Raw genomic sequence first — 18,056 nt, 5'->3', positions numbered from 1 at the left:
AGCTGAGGCCTCCCTTCAGAGAATGCTGGCCCGGAGGACTTGCATCCCATCTAGAAAGGAGGAGGAACCTCTCTGGTGTCTTTAAGGAGGCATTCAAATGGGGGTTCCCAGCGATCCAGCTCAGAGCCCCTGCCTCTGAGTAGGACATGATGACAATCCCAAGGAGCCACCACTGGTGGATCTCCAGGGAAGCAAAGTCTGTGGCTCAGCAGACTTGTGATTCTAAAAGCACCTCCACCCCTTCTTGGAAAGAGCCAGGACTCACCTCCTGCTGCAGAAACGAGGGTCTTGGTCAGGTCATTTGGACTCGAGCCACAATTGCAGCTCTGGGAAGGGTGAGAGGAGCTAAGGCCATGGAACACACCAGCTCTCTTCCTCATTGTGCATCTCTTGATTGGAAGTGGAAATGCTCCCCCTTGAAGATCTCCTTACCAGGTTAGACAAAGGAGGTATGCAGGAAGGACCCAGAAAGGCCTTTCACAGAGTGGCCCAGGGTCCCACTGTTAGAAACAAGCATTATGCCTTAAAAACGCTCACCTGTGGAGGAGAAAAGAAATTTATTCATGATCTTGCAAGAACAGACACACAGCCAGAAATGTGGCCGGCACGCCAAAAAAAAGAACATGGCGATAGTTATATCCTACACCTAATACGCACGTCCCTCCCGTTTCCCCATTGGCTGGGTGCTCCAGAGGTTACAGCCTGTCCGAGAGAGCTAACTAGCCCGGCTTTGAGATTTTGAATTGTACAGCCTATCTGAGAGAGCTCATCCAGTTTAAATTTCCCACTGAGAGTTCCCACTTTTGATTATAGCTAGCACCATCTCTGGGCTTACATCAGGGGCTCTCTCCTTCCCTTTAACTGTGGAGCCCATCTGAGCTGGTCTTGTTTAGTTTCCATTTTCCCTACTCCACATTGCCTTTATGTGAAAGCGAAACTTAACCCTTTCTTACACCACCATCCAACACTGGCCTGAAAGCGGCTTGTTGTGGACACAGAAGAGGGGGCAGCAGACACTGGGAGGGCACCCGAAGAGGCAAGGCAGGGAGGGGTGGGCACGAGAGACCTTCATGGCTCCCCAGTCCAAGGCTTCAAACATTCTGAGAGATGACAGCCAGTTCTCAAGACCTGCTCCCATTTCTTGGCTGTGAAAGTAATGCATGCTTTTTGTAGAGGGTTTGGAAAGTACAGAAAATGATATATTAGGAAAAAACAATACCACCCATAATCCCCTAACCCATCACCCAGAAGCCACTTCAGGAACATTTTAAGTGCATGTCTTCTGGCTCCTTTTTCTAGGACTTTTTGCATACTTAAACTTATTTGCATTTACAGGGTCCTGTCCCTTTCACCTAACCTCCCACCGCAGGCGTTTCCTCCTGTCCCTCCCAGCCATATGCATCATTATAATGACCATGGACTGTTCTAGCATATCTATGAATCATAACTTCCATCACCAATTCCCTAACATGGAACATCTGGACGGCTGGCTGTCTCGTATTTTCCACTTTATAGCACATTGTAATGAAATTTCCTGTGCGTGAATTTTTGTTTCCTTCTGTTTCATAATACTTCTCTAGGCTCAATTGCCAGAGGTGCTTCTGCTGATTCTTTGGGTGATACATTTTTCAAATAGCATCCAGGAGCATTTAAGGTGTCCATTTGGAGGAATCCCACTTTGACTGAGTGTTTCGGTTTGTTAAAGCTGCTGGAATGCAAAATACCAGAAAGGGATTGGCTTTTACAATGGGGATCCATTAGTTCACAAATCTATAGTTCTAAGGCCATGAAAATGTCCCAGTTAAGGCATCAATAGGATGATACCTTCTCTAAAGAAAGGCCAATGGTATCTGGGGTTCTCTGTCACATGGAAGGCACATGGTCAGAGTCTGCTGGGCCTCTCCAGGATTTCGCTTCTGGTTTCCATTGCTTTCTCCAAAATGTCTCTGGGCTTCTATCTTAGCTCAGTTCTCTCAGCTCCTATGTGTCCTTGCTTGTTCTCCCAGGGCATTTCTCTCTAACCACCTGGGGGTCCTCTCTTAGCTTCTCCAGGACAAACTGGATTTTATCTCTTAGCTTATTTCTGGTTTCAACGGCTGTCTCCAAAATGTCTCTGGGTGTTTTCTCTCTAAGCATCTCTGAGCTCTCTTCAAAATGTCTCTACCTTTTATCCTCTCCTAATTAAGACCCATCTAAAATGGGCTGAGTCATATCTCCATGGAAATAATCTAATGAAAATGTCCCACCCACAATAGGTCAGCTCGCACAAGATTGGATTAAAAGAGCATGGCTTTTCTGGAGGACATAACAGATTCAAACACTGAGGCTGTTTAACTTTATGGCAACAAGTAATATTGAAATAGCCAACTCGTGCTGGGTGCTACACAAGGTGCTTCCAAGATTTGTACTAACTCAGGATGCTCTGATAAGGTAGGAGCATCCCCAAGTAGCTGCTGAAGAGACTGAGTTAGAGAAGCCACGTCACCATCCAGGATGGCCCAGGTGGGAGTGTTGTGGCAGGATGGCCCCTGCTCATTATTCCGTGTGTCCCATGCCTGGGCAGGTGGGAGGTGATGCCTGTGTTGTGTGTGATCCCTCCATGGGCATAGGATGGGCCACTTCCATCATGCAGTCCGTGTGCCCAGCCCTGAGCCTGGCGGGAGGGCGCTCCAGGACCACCACGTGCCTTTTGCCACTCTCCTCCCTTGAGGCATCTGGATGGGGACCCGGTGGGAATGAGCCATGTCCAAGAGCTTCGGAGCTCCAAACTCTTCTGCTGGAGCTTGCTGTCCGGAAGCCAAGCAGACACTGATTGGTTTACACGGTGCCTTCCTTGGTCCCTCGACTAACTAGAGACAGCCATTTCCTTTTGCCATTTTGGTGACACACGCCTTGCTTTGGAGAAGCATTTCCCTGCTGCATGGGCAGAGCCCAGCCGTCCTGGAACAAATCAGCAGCAGCTGTTTGTCTTTCCATTTGCCTCACTGCAGTCTTTCAGAATACAAATGGACTTCCAGGGAGGCGGCTGAGAACCCGTGCTTGACTCCCAAAGCATGAGGCCGAGCAGTTGTGCACCCTCAGGAGGGCTCGCATACCTACCAGACCCTGGCTCGGGGGCCCCTGTCCCCATGCCCAGCTGCATCCACGGGGCCAGCAGGGAAATGGGCAGAGGTGAAAAAAACCCATAGAGAGTGTTCAGCTGCACCCAATTCTGGCTACACTGGCAGCTCTGGAAGAAAGGTTGCTAAATCAGCACTGTGGCAGGGTGCTGCCATTGTGCCCTCTTATTTGATCAGAAGGTACCAGGCCCCCGATTCTGCTGACTGATTACTTCCTGAAGCCTGCATCACCCCTGGCAGAGCAGCATGTGATAATAGTTAGCCTTGGAACCGTGCCGCATGGTCTATAAACACTTCCATAGTCAGAAGATTGGTGGTTCTCAAAGTGCGTCCCCACCACCTGGGAACTTTTAGAGATGCACGTTCTCGGGCACCATCCAGACATGTCTAATTGGAGACTCTGGGGAGTGGAGCCAATGCTCTACTGTTTAACAAGCCCCCCAGGTGATTCTGGTGTAAGGGTCAAAGCCTTAGTCACCCAGTCACCTCTCAGGCAAAGAGTTTTACTGTCTCTATTTTACAGAGAAGGAAAGGAAGCTCCTAGAGGGGAGGAAACTTGCCCGGGGATGGGAAGGTGACAGTGGAGAAGGATACAAGCCCCTGTGGGTGTTTAACCCTTTCCTGCCTCCAGACCTTGTGTTTGGTGCTTAGTCAGTAGATGATGAATATATTCGTCTGTTCACTCTTTCTCCACTAATTCAGTAAATCCTGAAGAGAGCTGCTGGCTTCTGGGAGCTCCTGTAGGAGCAGCAGACACACAGGGGTGTCCTTTCCCTCAGGGACCTGTGTTTATAGGAGCCTCGCTCTATGCCAGGAACTCTGTGTGTCCACTCGGGGAGTTGGGCATTCCTTTATCCTGTGGGTCAGAGGTCAGAGGTCAGGAGATATTTAGTACACAGTTCACACAGGTCAGGGGATGGGATACATTAGAAAGGATGCTTTCTCTGTGACCCATTGAGAGGTCAAGCAGAAAACATGTAAAACTGGTAACAAGCAAATCGGCGTAGGGTGAGCAGACACTGAGGCAGAGTGCAAGTTCAGACGAGAGCGGGCCAGGGCGGGTCTGAGTGGCCAGAAAGCCTCTACGGAAGAGTGAGAGTGAGGGGGTCTCGGGGAGCAGATGGAGCCCAGGGACTCGTGAGCTCAACGGAGCCTGGTAGACTCGGAGCTGTGAGAAAGGGCTGGCTCTGAGTGAGTGTCAGGAGTTGCAGAACAAGCAATGAGGAAAGACAAACTGCACATCCAAGATACTGCCTTGTTCTAATTTGATAGAGCAAGACAGAGGAGAGGGATGTCCGGCGGGGCGCTGGGCCACATAGGCAGGGTCTGAAGGCTGGCTCCATCCTCAGATTCTGCTGCACACCCAGACCCTCAGCCATGCCCAGCCGAAGCTGATGGTGCACCCTGGGTCCAACTAGCCCTCCTCGGGGCAGGGGTGGAACTTTCCGGAGCCTGGACCCTGGCGTCAGCCACAGCAGGAGATGCTGTCTCACTGTCCCCTGAGGTCTACTCTTGTCTGCCTTCAGCTTCAATTCCTTCTTAATGACTTGGTTCTCCTCACCATGTAAAGATCAGTCTGCTTGATAAAGAGAACCATGCCAAGCGGACTTGAGTTAAACAGCTGGGTCTCCTGCGGTGCTAAAACCACCCCAACTCAGCTCCCTTTAGGTGGCCGCAGCATTGTCTTAAGCCCAAGTTTAAGTGGTCAGGAGGTGAGCAAGCCCCGGGAGCCTCCCACCCAGCCACCTTCCTCCCCAGGGCCTGGCTGCGAAGCCCCACTGGGCTGACGTCCCTGATTCTCTCTCACTCCCAGTTCCCTCTGGGGGAACTTCCCCACCCAGCATCTCATGAGGCCAGCCTTAGGGACCACCTCCCCTGGAAGTGCCATGGCCCCCTCCATCCCCGAGCTACCCATTCTGAATGGTCCCTCTGATGCACTTAAGTCTTTGTTACACAGTGAGCTCCTTGAAGGCATGGAGTTCATGGCCAAAGGTAGTAGGTGCTAGAGAATGTTTGCTGCAGGAATGAACAAGCAAACCAGGTCGTGAGCCTCCTGGCTGCTGTAGAATCCAGGAGTCCTGGGAGTTGAGTCCTCTCAATGACCTCTCACCCCTCGGACATGTCTTCCTTGCTCATTTTGACACTTTTATTGTATTGAGGGTGTCAGTCTAACTTTTCACATAAATACGTTGCTCTTTCAAACCAGTGCATAACCTTCTAGGTACAGACACCATATCCTTCTCTTCCCTTCAAGCCTGGGGCTGGGTCAGTGCTAACTGCCCAGCTAACCTCAGCTGCCTTACAGGAGAGACAGATGGACAGGTGGCTAATAAGCAATTAGTTTACTTTGGGTGGGGAGGGAGGCACTTCTAGTCTGAGACCCAGAGCCTGAATGATACATTCTTTCAGGGAGCAGAAGCAGCAAATCCTCCAGAAAAAGTCAATGCATTCAACCTTTTCCTACCTGTTCGGTTTGCTAATGCTGCCTGTATGCAAAGTACCAGAAATGGATTGGCTTTTATAAAGGGGGTGTATATTGTTACAAAATTACAGTCTGAAGGCTGTGAAAATGTCCAAATTAAGGCATCAACACAAGTATACCTTCACCAAAGGAAGGTCAATGGCGTCCAGAAAACCTGTTAGCTGGGAAGGCATGTGGCTGACATCTGCTTGCTCCCAGGTTGTGTTTAAAAATGGTGTTCTCCAAAATGTCAGCGTCAGTTTTCAACGGTCATCTCCAAAATGTCTCTGTTGGCTGCAGTGCTGAGATCCTTCTGTCTGAGCTCTTATAGGGCTCCGGTGATTTAATTAAGACCCACACTGAATGGGCAGGGCTACACCTCCATGAACATAATCTAATCACAGGTATTTCCCACAGTTGGGTGGGTCACATCTCCATAGAAACAACCTAATCCAAAGGTTCCAACCTAATCAACACTAATATGTCTCCTCCCACAAGACTGCATCAAAGAACATGGCATTTCAGGGGACATAATACACCCAAACCAGGACACATGGGCTCCCCACATTTTTTGAGCAACCCCAAATAAGAAGCAGTTCTTACATTGTGACTCAGATGCATGTGCTTGTGGTGTGTGTGTATAAATGAAATAAAGGTTCCACCAAAGGATATTTACTCTTACTACATAGGATAGAAGCTGATGTTTTCCAACCTGTTCCCCCTTCCCCTCCCCTTTCCCTGCTCCCTCCGCTTCTCTCTGCCTCTCATGCCGTTGTGACCCACCAGTGGGTTGTAACTTGCTGTTTGACAAACACTGCCCTACATAACTCCTATGTCACAATCATGTCTCCTAGGGAAACTAACTTCTGATGTCAAAAACTCATTTTCCATTTCTTCAAATCTCCCCATGGCTTCTATTGTAAGAATCAGCAGAGTGACTACAATTGAGTAAGCACCTGTCAAGGGCTATGCACCCTGTGGTTATTGTATGTAATCTATAGAGAAAATTTGTTGCATTATATGTAATAAATATTTGTATACGTATCATTTCTAACCCCTACAAAAAGGTGGGCATTGTCATCCTAGTTTTACACATGCAGAACTAATGCCAATTAACAGTGCACATCCAGGCCAACATCTTGCCACTTTCAGCCGATCAAGCCAGGATTTGAACAAATGCTGTCGGCCTCAGTGACGTGGACAGGGAAAGGTGTGGTTTGATTCTTGGGTTCTAAGCTTTCAAACATGCAATAATTGTTAATCAGTGCCAGACACATAGCTAGATGCAGGGGCTAGAGCTGTGAGCAAGACCAGGACGGTCCCTGGGGTGGAGATTACCTTCTGGTGGGAGACTTGACAAAAATCATGACAGAAGCTGTGAAGGAAAACCATAGGGTACTTTGGGTCTCCATGTAAAATGTTGAGGCCTTCCTGCCTTTCCAATTGTGGGGCAAGACAGTTGTCTATTTCTGATGCCCAGACCCAAACTTGGCCATAAGCAGCCCCTTTCTCTGCCACCCACCACTAAGGCTGCCTCAGACTACCTCCGTTCCAGTTCCTGAACCAAGAACAACGCTAATCCCACCCGCATCCTCATCTATCAACTACTGTAAGAGATAGACTTTCATTCCAGGCTCCATAATCCAATCCCAGACCAATCCATCAACTTCCTGGGCAGAGTTTAAGCCTGAGTGCAGCTGGCCTTTCCCCAAACCCCCATAAGCTTGCTGCTGGCTGAATGGAAACAGCCAAAGAAGATTCTCTCATCCACCATCTCCAGAGACAGGAGGTCAAAATCCAGGCTCCAGAAGCCTGCATGTTCCTGATGGACAAGAAGAAACTAGGGGGACAAAGGTGAGAGTTAGGGAAGGTGGAGGCACTGTGGATACTGAGCTCCCTTACCTGGAACACTTATACTCTCATCTTTGCTGAAAACTCCTATTCATCCTTCAAAGGCCAAGCCTGATTCTCCATCCTCTGGAAAGCCTTCTCTTACACCAACAGTTCTCAACCCTGAGCATCCATTGGAATCCCCTGGAGGGCTTATTAGCACCCAGATTGCTGGCCCCCATCCCCAGGGTTTCTGATACAGCAGGTCTGGGGTGAGGCCTGAGAATTTACTTTCCTGACAATTTCCCCAGGGACACTGATGCTGCTGTCTGGGGAACCCACTTTGAAAACTGCTGGCTTACCCCATCCCCTGCCTTCTCAGACAGACTCGTGCTTCCTCCGCTGTGCAGTTCTGATGTAGGTGGCAGCTCTGGCTGTGCTGACTTATCCCTTCTCTGGAGTCAGTCACCTTGGGGGACCTGTGCAAATTCAGCTCTGTGTACTTGGAAGGTGGGGCGTGGAGAGAGCAGTTTGAGCCAAGCGGGTGTTTCCGTCCAACGTGCCCCTGGGTGGCATAAGCTCCAGAGGAGCCCATGCTAGAGGCTCAGGGGGCAATCCCTTAGAGGTCCCAGGTCCCACCTGCCTTCCCAGCCCGGCTGGCCCAGCCACAAGTGCTCCTCAAGATACGAACGTGGTAGAAGGTCCCTAAACTCAAGCCAAGAAATCCGCCCCGAGGTAATGAGCCAAACACCTCACCTGGTACTAAACTAGCTTAAGTAGGTTTTCGGCTGAGCTGTGTCCCGAAGGGTTAAGTGCTCTGGAACCAGACTGCCTTATGACCCAGGGAAAATGTAACACTTACGGGGAAACCATAAAACTTATATTGGACTCAGCAACCAAATCTATAAAATGGGTATATGAATAGCATCCATGGAACACAACCAAATAAGTTAAAACATGTTAACTGCTGAGAGGGGTACCTGGCCCCCAGTAAGAAGTCACTAATTGTTTTCCAAAGAAGAGGAGACGCCAGTCGCTTCTAACCTGGGAGGGAAGAGCAGGGGTGCCCTGGACAAACAGAGAAATACTGGTCTTCTTCTGGAAAGTTCCTCGGGGTTGTTCTGGGTATTTGAGATTCTGTAGCCATCCGTGCTGACTTGGGAAAAGTACTTTCCCAATCTTGGTGATTGAATGAGGGCAGGGACACCTGCCTCGGGAGCCACTGGTTCCTGTATACATGGCTTTATTGGTGCAGGCGTGCATTCCCCGTAAATATTTAAATAAGCACCTACTGTGTGCTAAATACTAAACCACAGGCAGAGTCTTGTTCTACCCACATATTTCAGGCTACTGCGTCCCCTTGAACCTCTGCTTCCTCCTGCTTCAGGGCTTACCTTTGTGAAGCCTTTGGAGCTCCCCTCCCTGCCCCGACACCGTTTTCCCCTGTCCCTGACTCCTGGTGGGGGCTGCTGTGACTCTTTCCTGACTCTACTGTCTGCTTCCAGCCTCCCCCCATCTCCTGGCCCCGAGCCTGGCTCTCCTCCCCTGGCCTCTGTTTGGCTGCTCTGCATTCCTGTCCCCTACTCCCCTCCAGCCCCCCACAGCCCATCTTGCCCCCACAGCCAGGCTTCTTATCAGGAAGGGGCATCTGGCAGCTGCCCTGGGGACAGTGACCTCACAGCACTATAATTAAAGTGATTTTCTGAGCGGAAATGATTGTTAAGAAGCAGCCTTCTCTGTTTTAGTGTGTGTCACCATGGTCATGGGAACACGGGATTTCCATGTTAATGCTGATGTTTCCGCGGTCTAGTAAATCTTTCTTCTCTCTGCTCTGTCAGAGGAGGGAGGGGATGTTTGGGCAGCAGCTGGAGGTCAGGGCGCAGGTTCCGCTCCCCTTGGGGTCCCCGCTCCCTGGCCAGAGTGTGGAACTTCAGGAAAACACGCTCCATGGACTGGATGATGGCCCTGGGTGGCCCTGCCTGCAGGAGAGCCCATGCAAAGTCCTAGGGTGGGGTCAGCAGAAACCAGAGAGAAAGGGCCCCCCAGAGGTGAGGTGAGAGCGAGGGCTGGTCCTGGCCCGGCTCTGGGTGAGCTTGTGACTGGGCCCTCATGCCCAGAGCCTCAGTCTCCCCACTCATGCAATGGGTGCATAACTCCATCTGCCTTGTTGCAGGGTTGCCGGGCAAATCACATGCCACAACACCTGGGAGGTAATTTGCAATTACATTGTCCACTTGAGCTTTCACTATTGTTACAAGAGATGCTGCTCTGACCAGTAAATGCAGCAAGAATGCATTCACCCATACTCACCCGGGTAGGGAGAGAGCATCTTCCAGTTCAGGTGCTGCATGGGCGCAGATGCAGCAGGGAACGTGTTCCTCCCACAGCCCACACCTTCCGGGGTATTGCAATGATCATTCAGGGTTCACACAGCGCCCCCCCCCCCCCGCCCCGGCCAGTGGCCAAGCAGAGCCTGCAGTCCGGGTGGCCCACACCTCATTGGAGGACTGGCCCTGCACCCCGCTGGGTGTCAGAGCTGCCCACACTGCACCCCAGCCCCATGTACACAGTGGGTGGCAGGCAGCTGAGCCTCCCCGTCCTCACCCGGGCCACTCTGTTCTGTCCACAGAGTCCGACCCGGGGATAGCCTACACCGTGACAGACATCGCCATCATTGCAGGTGAGCTGTGCCTGCCGGAGGGTGTTAGGAAGGAGGATGCAGGAAGTGCCCAGGATGAATGCATGACCTTTGGCCAGTGTCTTCCCTGCCTCAGTTGGGGATGTCCTGGTTTTAAAACTGACAGTTCTGGGTCCTGGGAACCCCCTCAGTCCTGGGCAAGCCTACATACTTGCACTTTGCAAAGCATGTGCACGCTGTACTAGTCCCCGTGCTGCCCCAGTAGACTGTGTGGGCCTGCTGGCAAGGGTCCACGCTGGGAGGCTGCTCTAGCCTCTCTGCAGAATATTTCCTGGAAGAAGAGCAGGGAGGGAAGGGAGGAAGGAAGAAAGGGAGTGAGAGAGTGAGGAAGGGAGGAGGGGGAGATGGAGAAAGGAAGGGAAGGATGGAGAGAAGAGGGGGAGAGAGAAAGGGAGATAAGGGGTAATCTTGGGTGGATAGTCTCAGAGGAGGGGAGAGGATACTCCTGGCAGAGAGGAGGTGAGGAGGGCTGCAGCAGCGTGTTTGCTGCTGGTATTTGTTATCACTGCGTGCCTATCCTTGGCAGAACCTCTGAGGGTCCTGACCCCACCCCCAGCCCAGAGCCCGGGGTGCCTGCGCCCGACAGACCCTGCTCTCTCCCCACCTGCAGGCGTGGTCTCGGCCGTAGCCCTCATCCTGATCTGCCTCCTCTTTGTCCTGCTGCACTACCAGTGCCGGCACAAGGGCACGTACTACACCAACGAGGACAAGGGCACGGAGTTTGCAGAGACCGTGGACGTGGCCCTGGCCCTGGAGGCTGACAGCAGCAAGAAGGAGTACTTTATCTGAGAGTGCTGGGCCTCAACTCCCCAGCTCCTCCTCCAAGCCCTCGGGAGAAAGTGCAGCACCCACCACCCCACCGGCACCTGCACCACCAGGCCACCCACAGGAGCCCCCACATCTGCCCAAGATGCAGCCTGGAAGAGCAGGCGCCCGCCTGAGAGGCTGGAGCTGCCACCGGGGCCTCTCCCAGGGACCACATGGGACTTTCTCGTGCCCTGCCAGGCCCTGAGGGCCCAGGCAGTCCTGGCTACCACTGCCAACATGAGGCTCCTCGCTGGACATGAGCGGGTGGGAGGCCTGGAGACCAGGGCACTCAGGGGAGTGAGTCACTGATTAGCCGACTGGGGATGATGACATCAAATGTCAGTTCTTGACATTTGGGGGCAGCAGCAGGTGCTGGAGTGCAAAGGTACCTTTGTCTCCCATTGGTCCAGCTCCAAATGATTGGAAATAAATTTGAATTGTAACCGAGCCTTCAGAATCAAACAGCATTACTTCAGTGGTCTGGGGAAAGCAAAAAATGCCACTCAGAGGTTTCTTTTGACCAGTGAGATTTTGTGTTCTCTAAATATTGACAGGGCTGGGAAGGGGAGTCAGGCTTCCAGTGCCAGCATGCTTTGCCAGCTTCATGAAACAAATGTAAGGATGAAATGTCCTTCTAGAAATGGGCTGTCCAGGCAGCCAAGGCACTGGTTGAAGTGCTGATCTTCCAACACATAGTGTTGGATAAAATGGGCATGTTCAGCAAACCTGAGTGAATCATATCCCTCCTGCTATAAACTGACAGTAGCAAAACAAACCCATCACAACAGTTATCGATGGAGGTACCAGTGGTGGCGAGCAGGAACTCAAGGGCCACACTCCCTGGGTTTGGGTCCTGACACCACCCTTTCCTGGTTCCAGGACCTTGGGCAACTTGCTTGATCTCCCTGGCCTCAGTGCTCTCATCTCTGAAACAGAGATGATGATGATGATGATGATGATGATGATGATGATGATGATGATGATGATGATGATGATGATGATGATGATGATGCTTCTACTGGTGCCTAAATCACTGAGTCAATGGCAGGAACAAATGTATAAAGAGCTCAGTGTTAACTAGATCCATGCCAATGATGAGTGTTGAATAGAGAGCCTATTTGTATTGCTTAACAAAAATTACTCATTGCCACCATTTCTAAATGCTTCTGGAGGAGTAGCCACAATTTAAAATCAAAAATAAAGAGCTAAGGTGAAGCCATTAGCCAACCCCTTCACACAAATCTTTCTAAGACTCCCAATGGCTCAGCCATTGCTCAGAGACTTGCAGCTCCGAGATTAAAGGCTGGACCTCTGGGTGTCAGGGGAGCCCCAGGAACTCCCTCAGGCTCAGGTTTCTGGGGGCTGCTCCATCTCCACCGGGGAGTCAGCAAAAAGTTCCCATTATTCTCCCAGGAGATGATAAAAGATCCAAGCTCAGTTGGGAATGACCACCAGCCAAGGAAGATGGAAATCGAGGCACTGAGATGGGGGTGAGAAGTGGGAGAACTCGCTGGACTCTGGTAGAGGGAAGGCGCCAGTCAGAAGGTGGACATTGCCCTTTGGGGTCCACCCTGGCTGGCCCCCCATATCCTCATCTGCAAAACCCCTATCCATCTGTGCCACACTGTGGATTATAGAATACCTGCTTGGCAAAATAATGATAAATGGTCCACCGAAGATAAAGGTCTTCCATGTGCAGATAAGTTAGGAAATTGATTGCATTAAGCCAGTTTCAGGCTTCTCAGTGCCTTCACTATTCTAGTGTGTCTGAAGCATTTTCCAAATGTCTTTGGCCAGAAAACCCATGCTTGACCAGACACTCCATTTCTTCACAGAATACCTGTTGCAAACATGTGGACCAAGCGTTCCTCAGGATACAGCAGGAAACACTGAACCAGATGACTTTCCACATCCCTTCTGGCCCTGAGATTGCTTCAGCATTTCTGAGATTGTGTGGCCTTATGGCTTGGCACAAATCAGTGTCCCTCAGAGGAGGCACCCAGTCCCCCAAAGTGACCAAAACCCACATAAAGACATGCCTGGCTTTGACAGAGCCCCCCGGGACAGGAGGGGCCCAAGCTGGCTGGGTGACCTGGGGCTTGTGCCTGCGTGTGGAGAAAGAATGTGGGTCACCTCCATTCGGAGGCCCCCGGAGCTCCGTCTGTACTAAATACTGCAGATGGGCCTCCTGCTCCCCAGACCCTCCCCTCCCCCATCCTGGCCTCCTTGCCTACCCAGTGTCCTGGGAAACTGTCCTGGTCCCCACCCGCCAGTCCCTGGGCTCCAGATGGACACAGCAGCAGCAGCAGCAGGTGACATGAAAGTGATGGGACTGGGTCTTCCGATATGGCTCAGTCCAGATGCCATTGAGCAGAGAGCTGTCCCTTCACACACACTGGGAAGGCAGTGGGGCTGATGTGCTCCACTGGGTCAGCAGGGAGCCCTCCCTGCCCCCAGTCTGTGTCAGGCCAAGGGTGTACCCAGAAAAAACACTTTCCTGGGCTCACTGCAGAGGCACGTCTGCCATGCCAAGGAGCTCCGCAATGTGATGAAATGATGCACGTGTGCACACACACATACACACACATGCACACACACAAGCATACATGTGCACACTCATCAGATACACCACCATGTGCAAACAAACAATTCCCTCTCAGGCCAAGGAGCACGCCTTCTTCACCCATGAGCCCTCCTCAACAATGCACTGGAGTCATTAAGTAGCATACCCATAACAAATGTTGTTTGGGGCAAATAGACACAACTATGAGCATGACAAAGTCTCAGAAAACTGTGGAAGGAGGAAGAAGGGAAGAGGAGAGGAAAGGGAGAGAGGGGAGTATTAAGAGAGGAAAGGGTGAGGAAAGAAAGGGCTGGAAGAGGAGGGCAGGGAAGGGAAGCCATGTGCAGAGCACGCTCTGTGCTGGGTCCTGGTTCTTTGCCCATGGCCCCTCAGTCCTCATGGTAACCCTGGCCAGGGGATATCCTCACCCTCCCTTTAGGCCAGTGGAAACGGAGGCTTGGAAGGGTTGAAGGTCTTGCTGCAGGTCACACAGGTTGCAATGGCAGAAAGAGCATGTGGACTCCAGCCTTCTGAGAGAGGACGCTCCTGCCTCCAGCAGGTGGAGGTTCACAGCAGGGGCCACCATGACTCATCAGTGCTGGGATCAGAGCATCCCAGGTCAAGAGTCCACCATCCAGCCCTCTTGGCCAGTCACGACCTGGGATCCTCAACCAGCATCCCCATCCCTGGTGAAAGCAGCCCTGGTATGAGAGGCAGCTCCACGGGGTGGGAGGAGATGGGCTTGATGCTTGGGAAGGTAAAGACACCACCCATTGCTTGCTTAATAAGTGCTTGTTGAATGAATGAACCTTACACTAAACTCTAGCCATGTGGGATACTATACAGTATCTCAGCCTTCTCGCCAGCAAATGCAAATGCATTTTCTGCTTCTTAAGGTACATCTGGGAGTTTAAAGCAGAATGCTTTTCTCCATCCCCTTTTGCTTAGCTCACCCACACTTCAAGCATCCAAGAACCTTGCCATGTAAGTCACTTTATCAAAAAGGAAAATAGCCAGATTAAATCATGCCAGAACACCCAGCCTAATCCTGTTTGATGATTTGTGCTTTCAAGAAGTGTTCAACTCCAACCTAAGAGTATTCAATGATGAAATTCGCCATCAGGTGAGAATATCTCTGTGTACGTGTCTGAGTTCATAGTTACAACCCACAAATATTTATTAAGCACCTATGTGAGCATGGGGATGACACAGCTGAATATAACAGTCCCTGCCTTAGGCGTTTGCAGCCTCATGGAGATGACAAGCAGGTAAATGTATAATGGCTGCAAAGATGTTGTGAAAGAAGTGATGCAGGTAAATGTGGAGCCCTAGGAGGGAGGGATGGGTTCTACCTAGGCAAAGAAGTGGGCTTAGGAAAGGCTTCAGAGAGGAAGGGTGCCTTGAGTGAGTCACAGGAGCTAGGGCTGGACCATACAGGGTTTTGGGTCCCATGCTTAGAAATCTGGCCTTTATCCCATGGGCAATGGGGACCAACCAAAGGGACAGGTCCATCTCTATCACAAAGGCACTGCAATAATCAAATACATGAGACACAAGATGAAGAAACACTGTGGAAATTGTAGAGGGGGCTTCTAAAGGCTTGTAAAGCTCTGAACTCTAATCAAGGGGCTGGAGACACCTCCACATCCTGGGGCACACCCATCACCCCGGCTACCCAGTTGTTTAGTCTGGATTCCATATAACTCAACCCATCCTGCCTGGTGGGAAATGGAGCTCATCCATTCAGCAGAAGGGCAATGGGTCAGGGCTCCAAGCCAACTGTTATGTAAATATTACAGAAAAATTTTTCTTCCTCTTTTTTTTTTTAATGGAAGGAACTCCTGAAGATTTTATCTTGTTTATGTTCCTTTGGAGGAAAGGCTGCTGAATTGTTTTCCATTCCTCGCCTGGATGTTTATGTATCATCCTAGCAACGGGTATGATTTTAACTGGCCAGTGCCACAAATAGAACCACGGGCATTTTAGCGCTTGTAATTTAACATGTCAACACGATGGTGTGGAAAGAGAGTGGTTCTGGAATCAGAGAGAGTTGGACGAAAATCTCACCTCTAGCACTGACTCAGAGACTTAGGAAGAGTTACTTAACTTTCCTATGCTTCAGTCTTCTCATCAACAAAATTAGAACTAAAAGTATTTGGGTGTTAGGGTGTTTTAAAGATTAAAGTAAACAAGGAAATAAGCTTGGAGAGATATGTCAAGAAATGTGAAGGGGCTGAGGTTTTGCCCCACTTTCAAGCAAACACATTAGCCTGGGACAGTTTTGTCAATGTTGGCAGGAGACGCGAGACTCCTGGGTCAGAGACAAAGGACTCTGTTACTCACCACCCAGCGATCATCATGGGCATCAGCATATCTGCATCAGTCTCTCTGCACCCCCTGCCAAAGACTCCTGGGGCAAGGTGGATGGTCTCCCATGGTTGCCTGCAAACACAGTGGGTTGAGTTACAAAGAGGAGTACTGAGCTAAGGGAGCCAGAACCTCTTATACTGAGCAGTAGTCATGCCTGCCCTTTGCTCTGCCATGCAAACAACCTTAGAAAGATAGTCCAGAACAAAGGGCAGTTAGTGCCTTACCCTCAAGATGTGAGAAACACCTGAGGCCCATACACAATTGTTTTCCAATGAGGTAGGCACTACCTAGCACAGTGCCCACTACCCATTGCATGCTTGATAAGTGCTTATTGAATGAATGAGCCCTTAAACTAAACTCTAGCCATGTAGGATACTTTACAGTATCTCAGCCTTCTCACCAGCAAGTATAAATGCATTTTCTGCTTCTTAAGGTACATCTGGGAGTTTAAAGCAGAATGCTTTTCTCCATCCCCTTTTGCTGGTAGGAGAGAGATGGGCCAGGTTTGCCAGTTTGGTTGTTTTTATTAGGTTGCTATCACTGGATAAAAAGAGGCATACAACGGTGGGAATGCCTTAGTTCAGGGCTGGATTCATAAATCCAGAGCCCTGGCAGAGAAGTGCAGAGGAATTTGCTAAACTATTTCTAAGGTCACCCTGTGATCAAGAGATCTCTCTCTTGCCAACATCACAAACCTCCCAGTCTCCAACTGTTAACCAAATACATTGGCTGACTTTTATTTTTCAAACAAACTTATTATTCTATTTCTTTTCAAGGCAAGAAAGACTTAAGAGAAACGTCTATATTCAGCCCTCTTGAGATAAGGCATTCTATGGGCCTGCTGAGATGCCCAAGGCAGGCAAGGCTGTGCCTTCCTCTGGGAAAGGACCGTTCAGTTCACAGCTGTGGCCCATCAGACATCATCTTCTTGAGATGACAAGTGGAGATATTAGGACAAAATGATTGTGAGCATCTGACTCAGCAGCCAGGCAGTGACACACATTTGTTCATTGCTGCACTCATTCCACAAGTGTTTTCTGATTTCATATGATGTGGCAGGCACAAAGCCTGAGACGTACATGAATGAGGCCCAGGCACTGCCCCAGAGAGCACTCGTCACAATAGGAAACGTGTTCTAATACCTCAGTTTATTGGGGATCTGTGGTGAAGAAGGGATCTGGAGGGAGGTCAGGGAAGGATTCTGAGAAGAGGACATGTTATGGATTGAACCACATCCCCCAGAAAGACAGGTTCAGGCCCCAGCCCACTGTCCAGCTGGTGTGACCCTATTTGGAAACAGGATCATTGAAGACATTATTAGTTATGATGAAGCCAAACTGGATCAGTGTGTCCTAATCCAATAGGACTGGTGTACTTACAAGTAGAGGAAATTTGGACAGAGGGAGAGAGAGATGGTCGTGGGCTGGAGGCAGAGAGTGAGTTAGGCTACAAGCAGGAGAATGCCGTGGCCTGCCAGCAAGCCGTCACCACAGCCCTAGGACTTCAGATGACAAGTAGCCCAGCCAGCACCTCGGTTTTGAACTTCTGACCTTTGAAACTGTCTGACAATAAATTCCTCTTGTTTAACCCAACTCTTGTGTAGTGCTTTCTTACAGCAGCCCTGGCAAACTGAGACAGCCAGTTTCTGGAGGAATTAGACAGGGGAAGGGTGGGGAATGCACAGAAAGCAAGACAAGCTCAGAACCTGCAAGTGTGTTGTTTTTCTGGAGCATGTGCACGCCGGGAGGTGGCCAGGATGAGGCTGGACCTGGAGACGGCAAAGAACCAGGTAATAAGGGATCTCAAGACTGGGCTGTAGGGCCTGGGTGTTGCCTTGGAGGTGGTGGAGGGCCCTTGGGGGGCACTTAAGGAGGGACTGCGGTGCAAACGTGGCCAGGTTTGCAGATGGCTTTGGCCGCTGATGCTGAAGATGAATTGGAAGGTGTAGTCCAGGAGGAAGGCAGCGTAGAGGCTATTCAGACCTGAAGAGGGAAAAGCACCTCCTAAGAAATCTCTCAGGATGGAGGCAAAATCCTCTTCTGCACCATGTGACTGCACCTGACACTGCCTTGGCTCTGGGGCCCCACATGTACAGAACACTACAGCCCCAGGAGAAAGGTCCAACATGTACGTCCAGGGTTTGTGGATGAAACCCGCTCATCTGCCTTTGTAACTAAAGTCTTCATGGAATGAGCCAACTTCTGCAGC

The 18,056-nt window shown here is 50.6% G+C and overlaps 1 protein-coding gene across 1 annotated transcript in view; it reads left to right on the top strand.

Moving 5' to 3' along the window:
• GYPC (glycophorin C (Gerbich blood group)) overlaps positions 1-11,362 on the top strand; it is a 38,249-nt gene extending 26,887 nt beyond the window's left edge. The window contains exons 2-3 of the mRNA XM_037849913.1: positions 10,040-10,090; positions 10,719-11,362. Of these exons, the coding sequence (XP_037705841.1) occupies positions 10,040-10,090; positions 10,719-10,897 (230 nt within the window). The 3' untranslated portion in view covers positions 10,898-11,362. The remainder of the gene's footprint in view (positions 1-10,039; positions 10,091-10,718) is intronic.
• The last annotated feature ends 6,694 nt before the right edge of the window (positions 11,363-18,056 follow it).

Source organism: Choloepus didactylus, chromosome 9 (genome assembly GCF_015220235.1).
Source record: "Choloepus didactylus isolate mChoDid1 chromosome 9, mChoDid1.pri, whole genome shotgun sequence".
Classification (NCBI taxonomy): Eukaryota; Metazoa; Chordata; class Mammalia; order Pilosa; family Megalonychidae; genus Choloepus; species Choloepus didactylus.
This window is presented reverse-complemented; position numbering and strand designations above follow the sequence as displayed.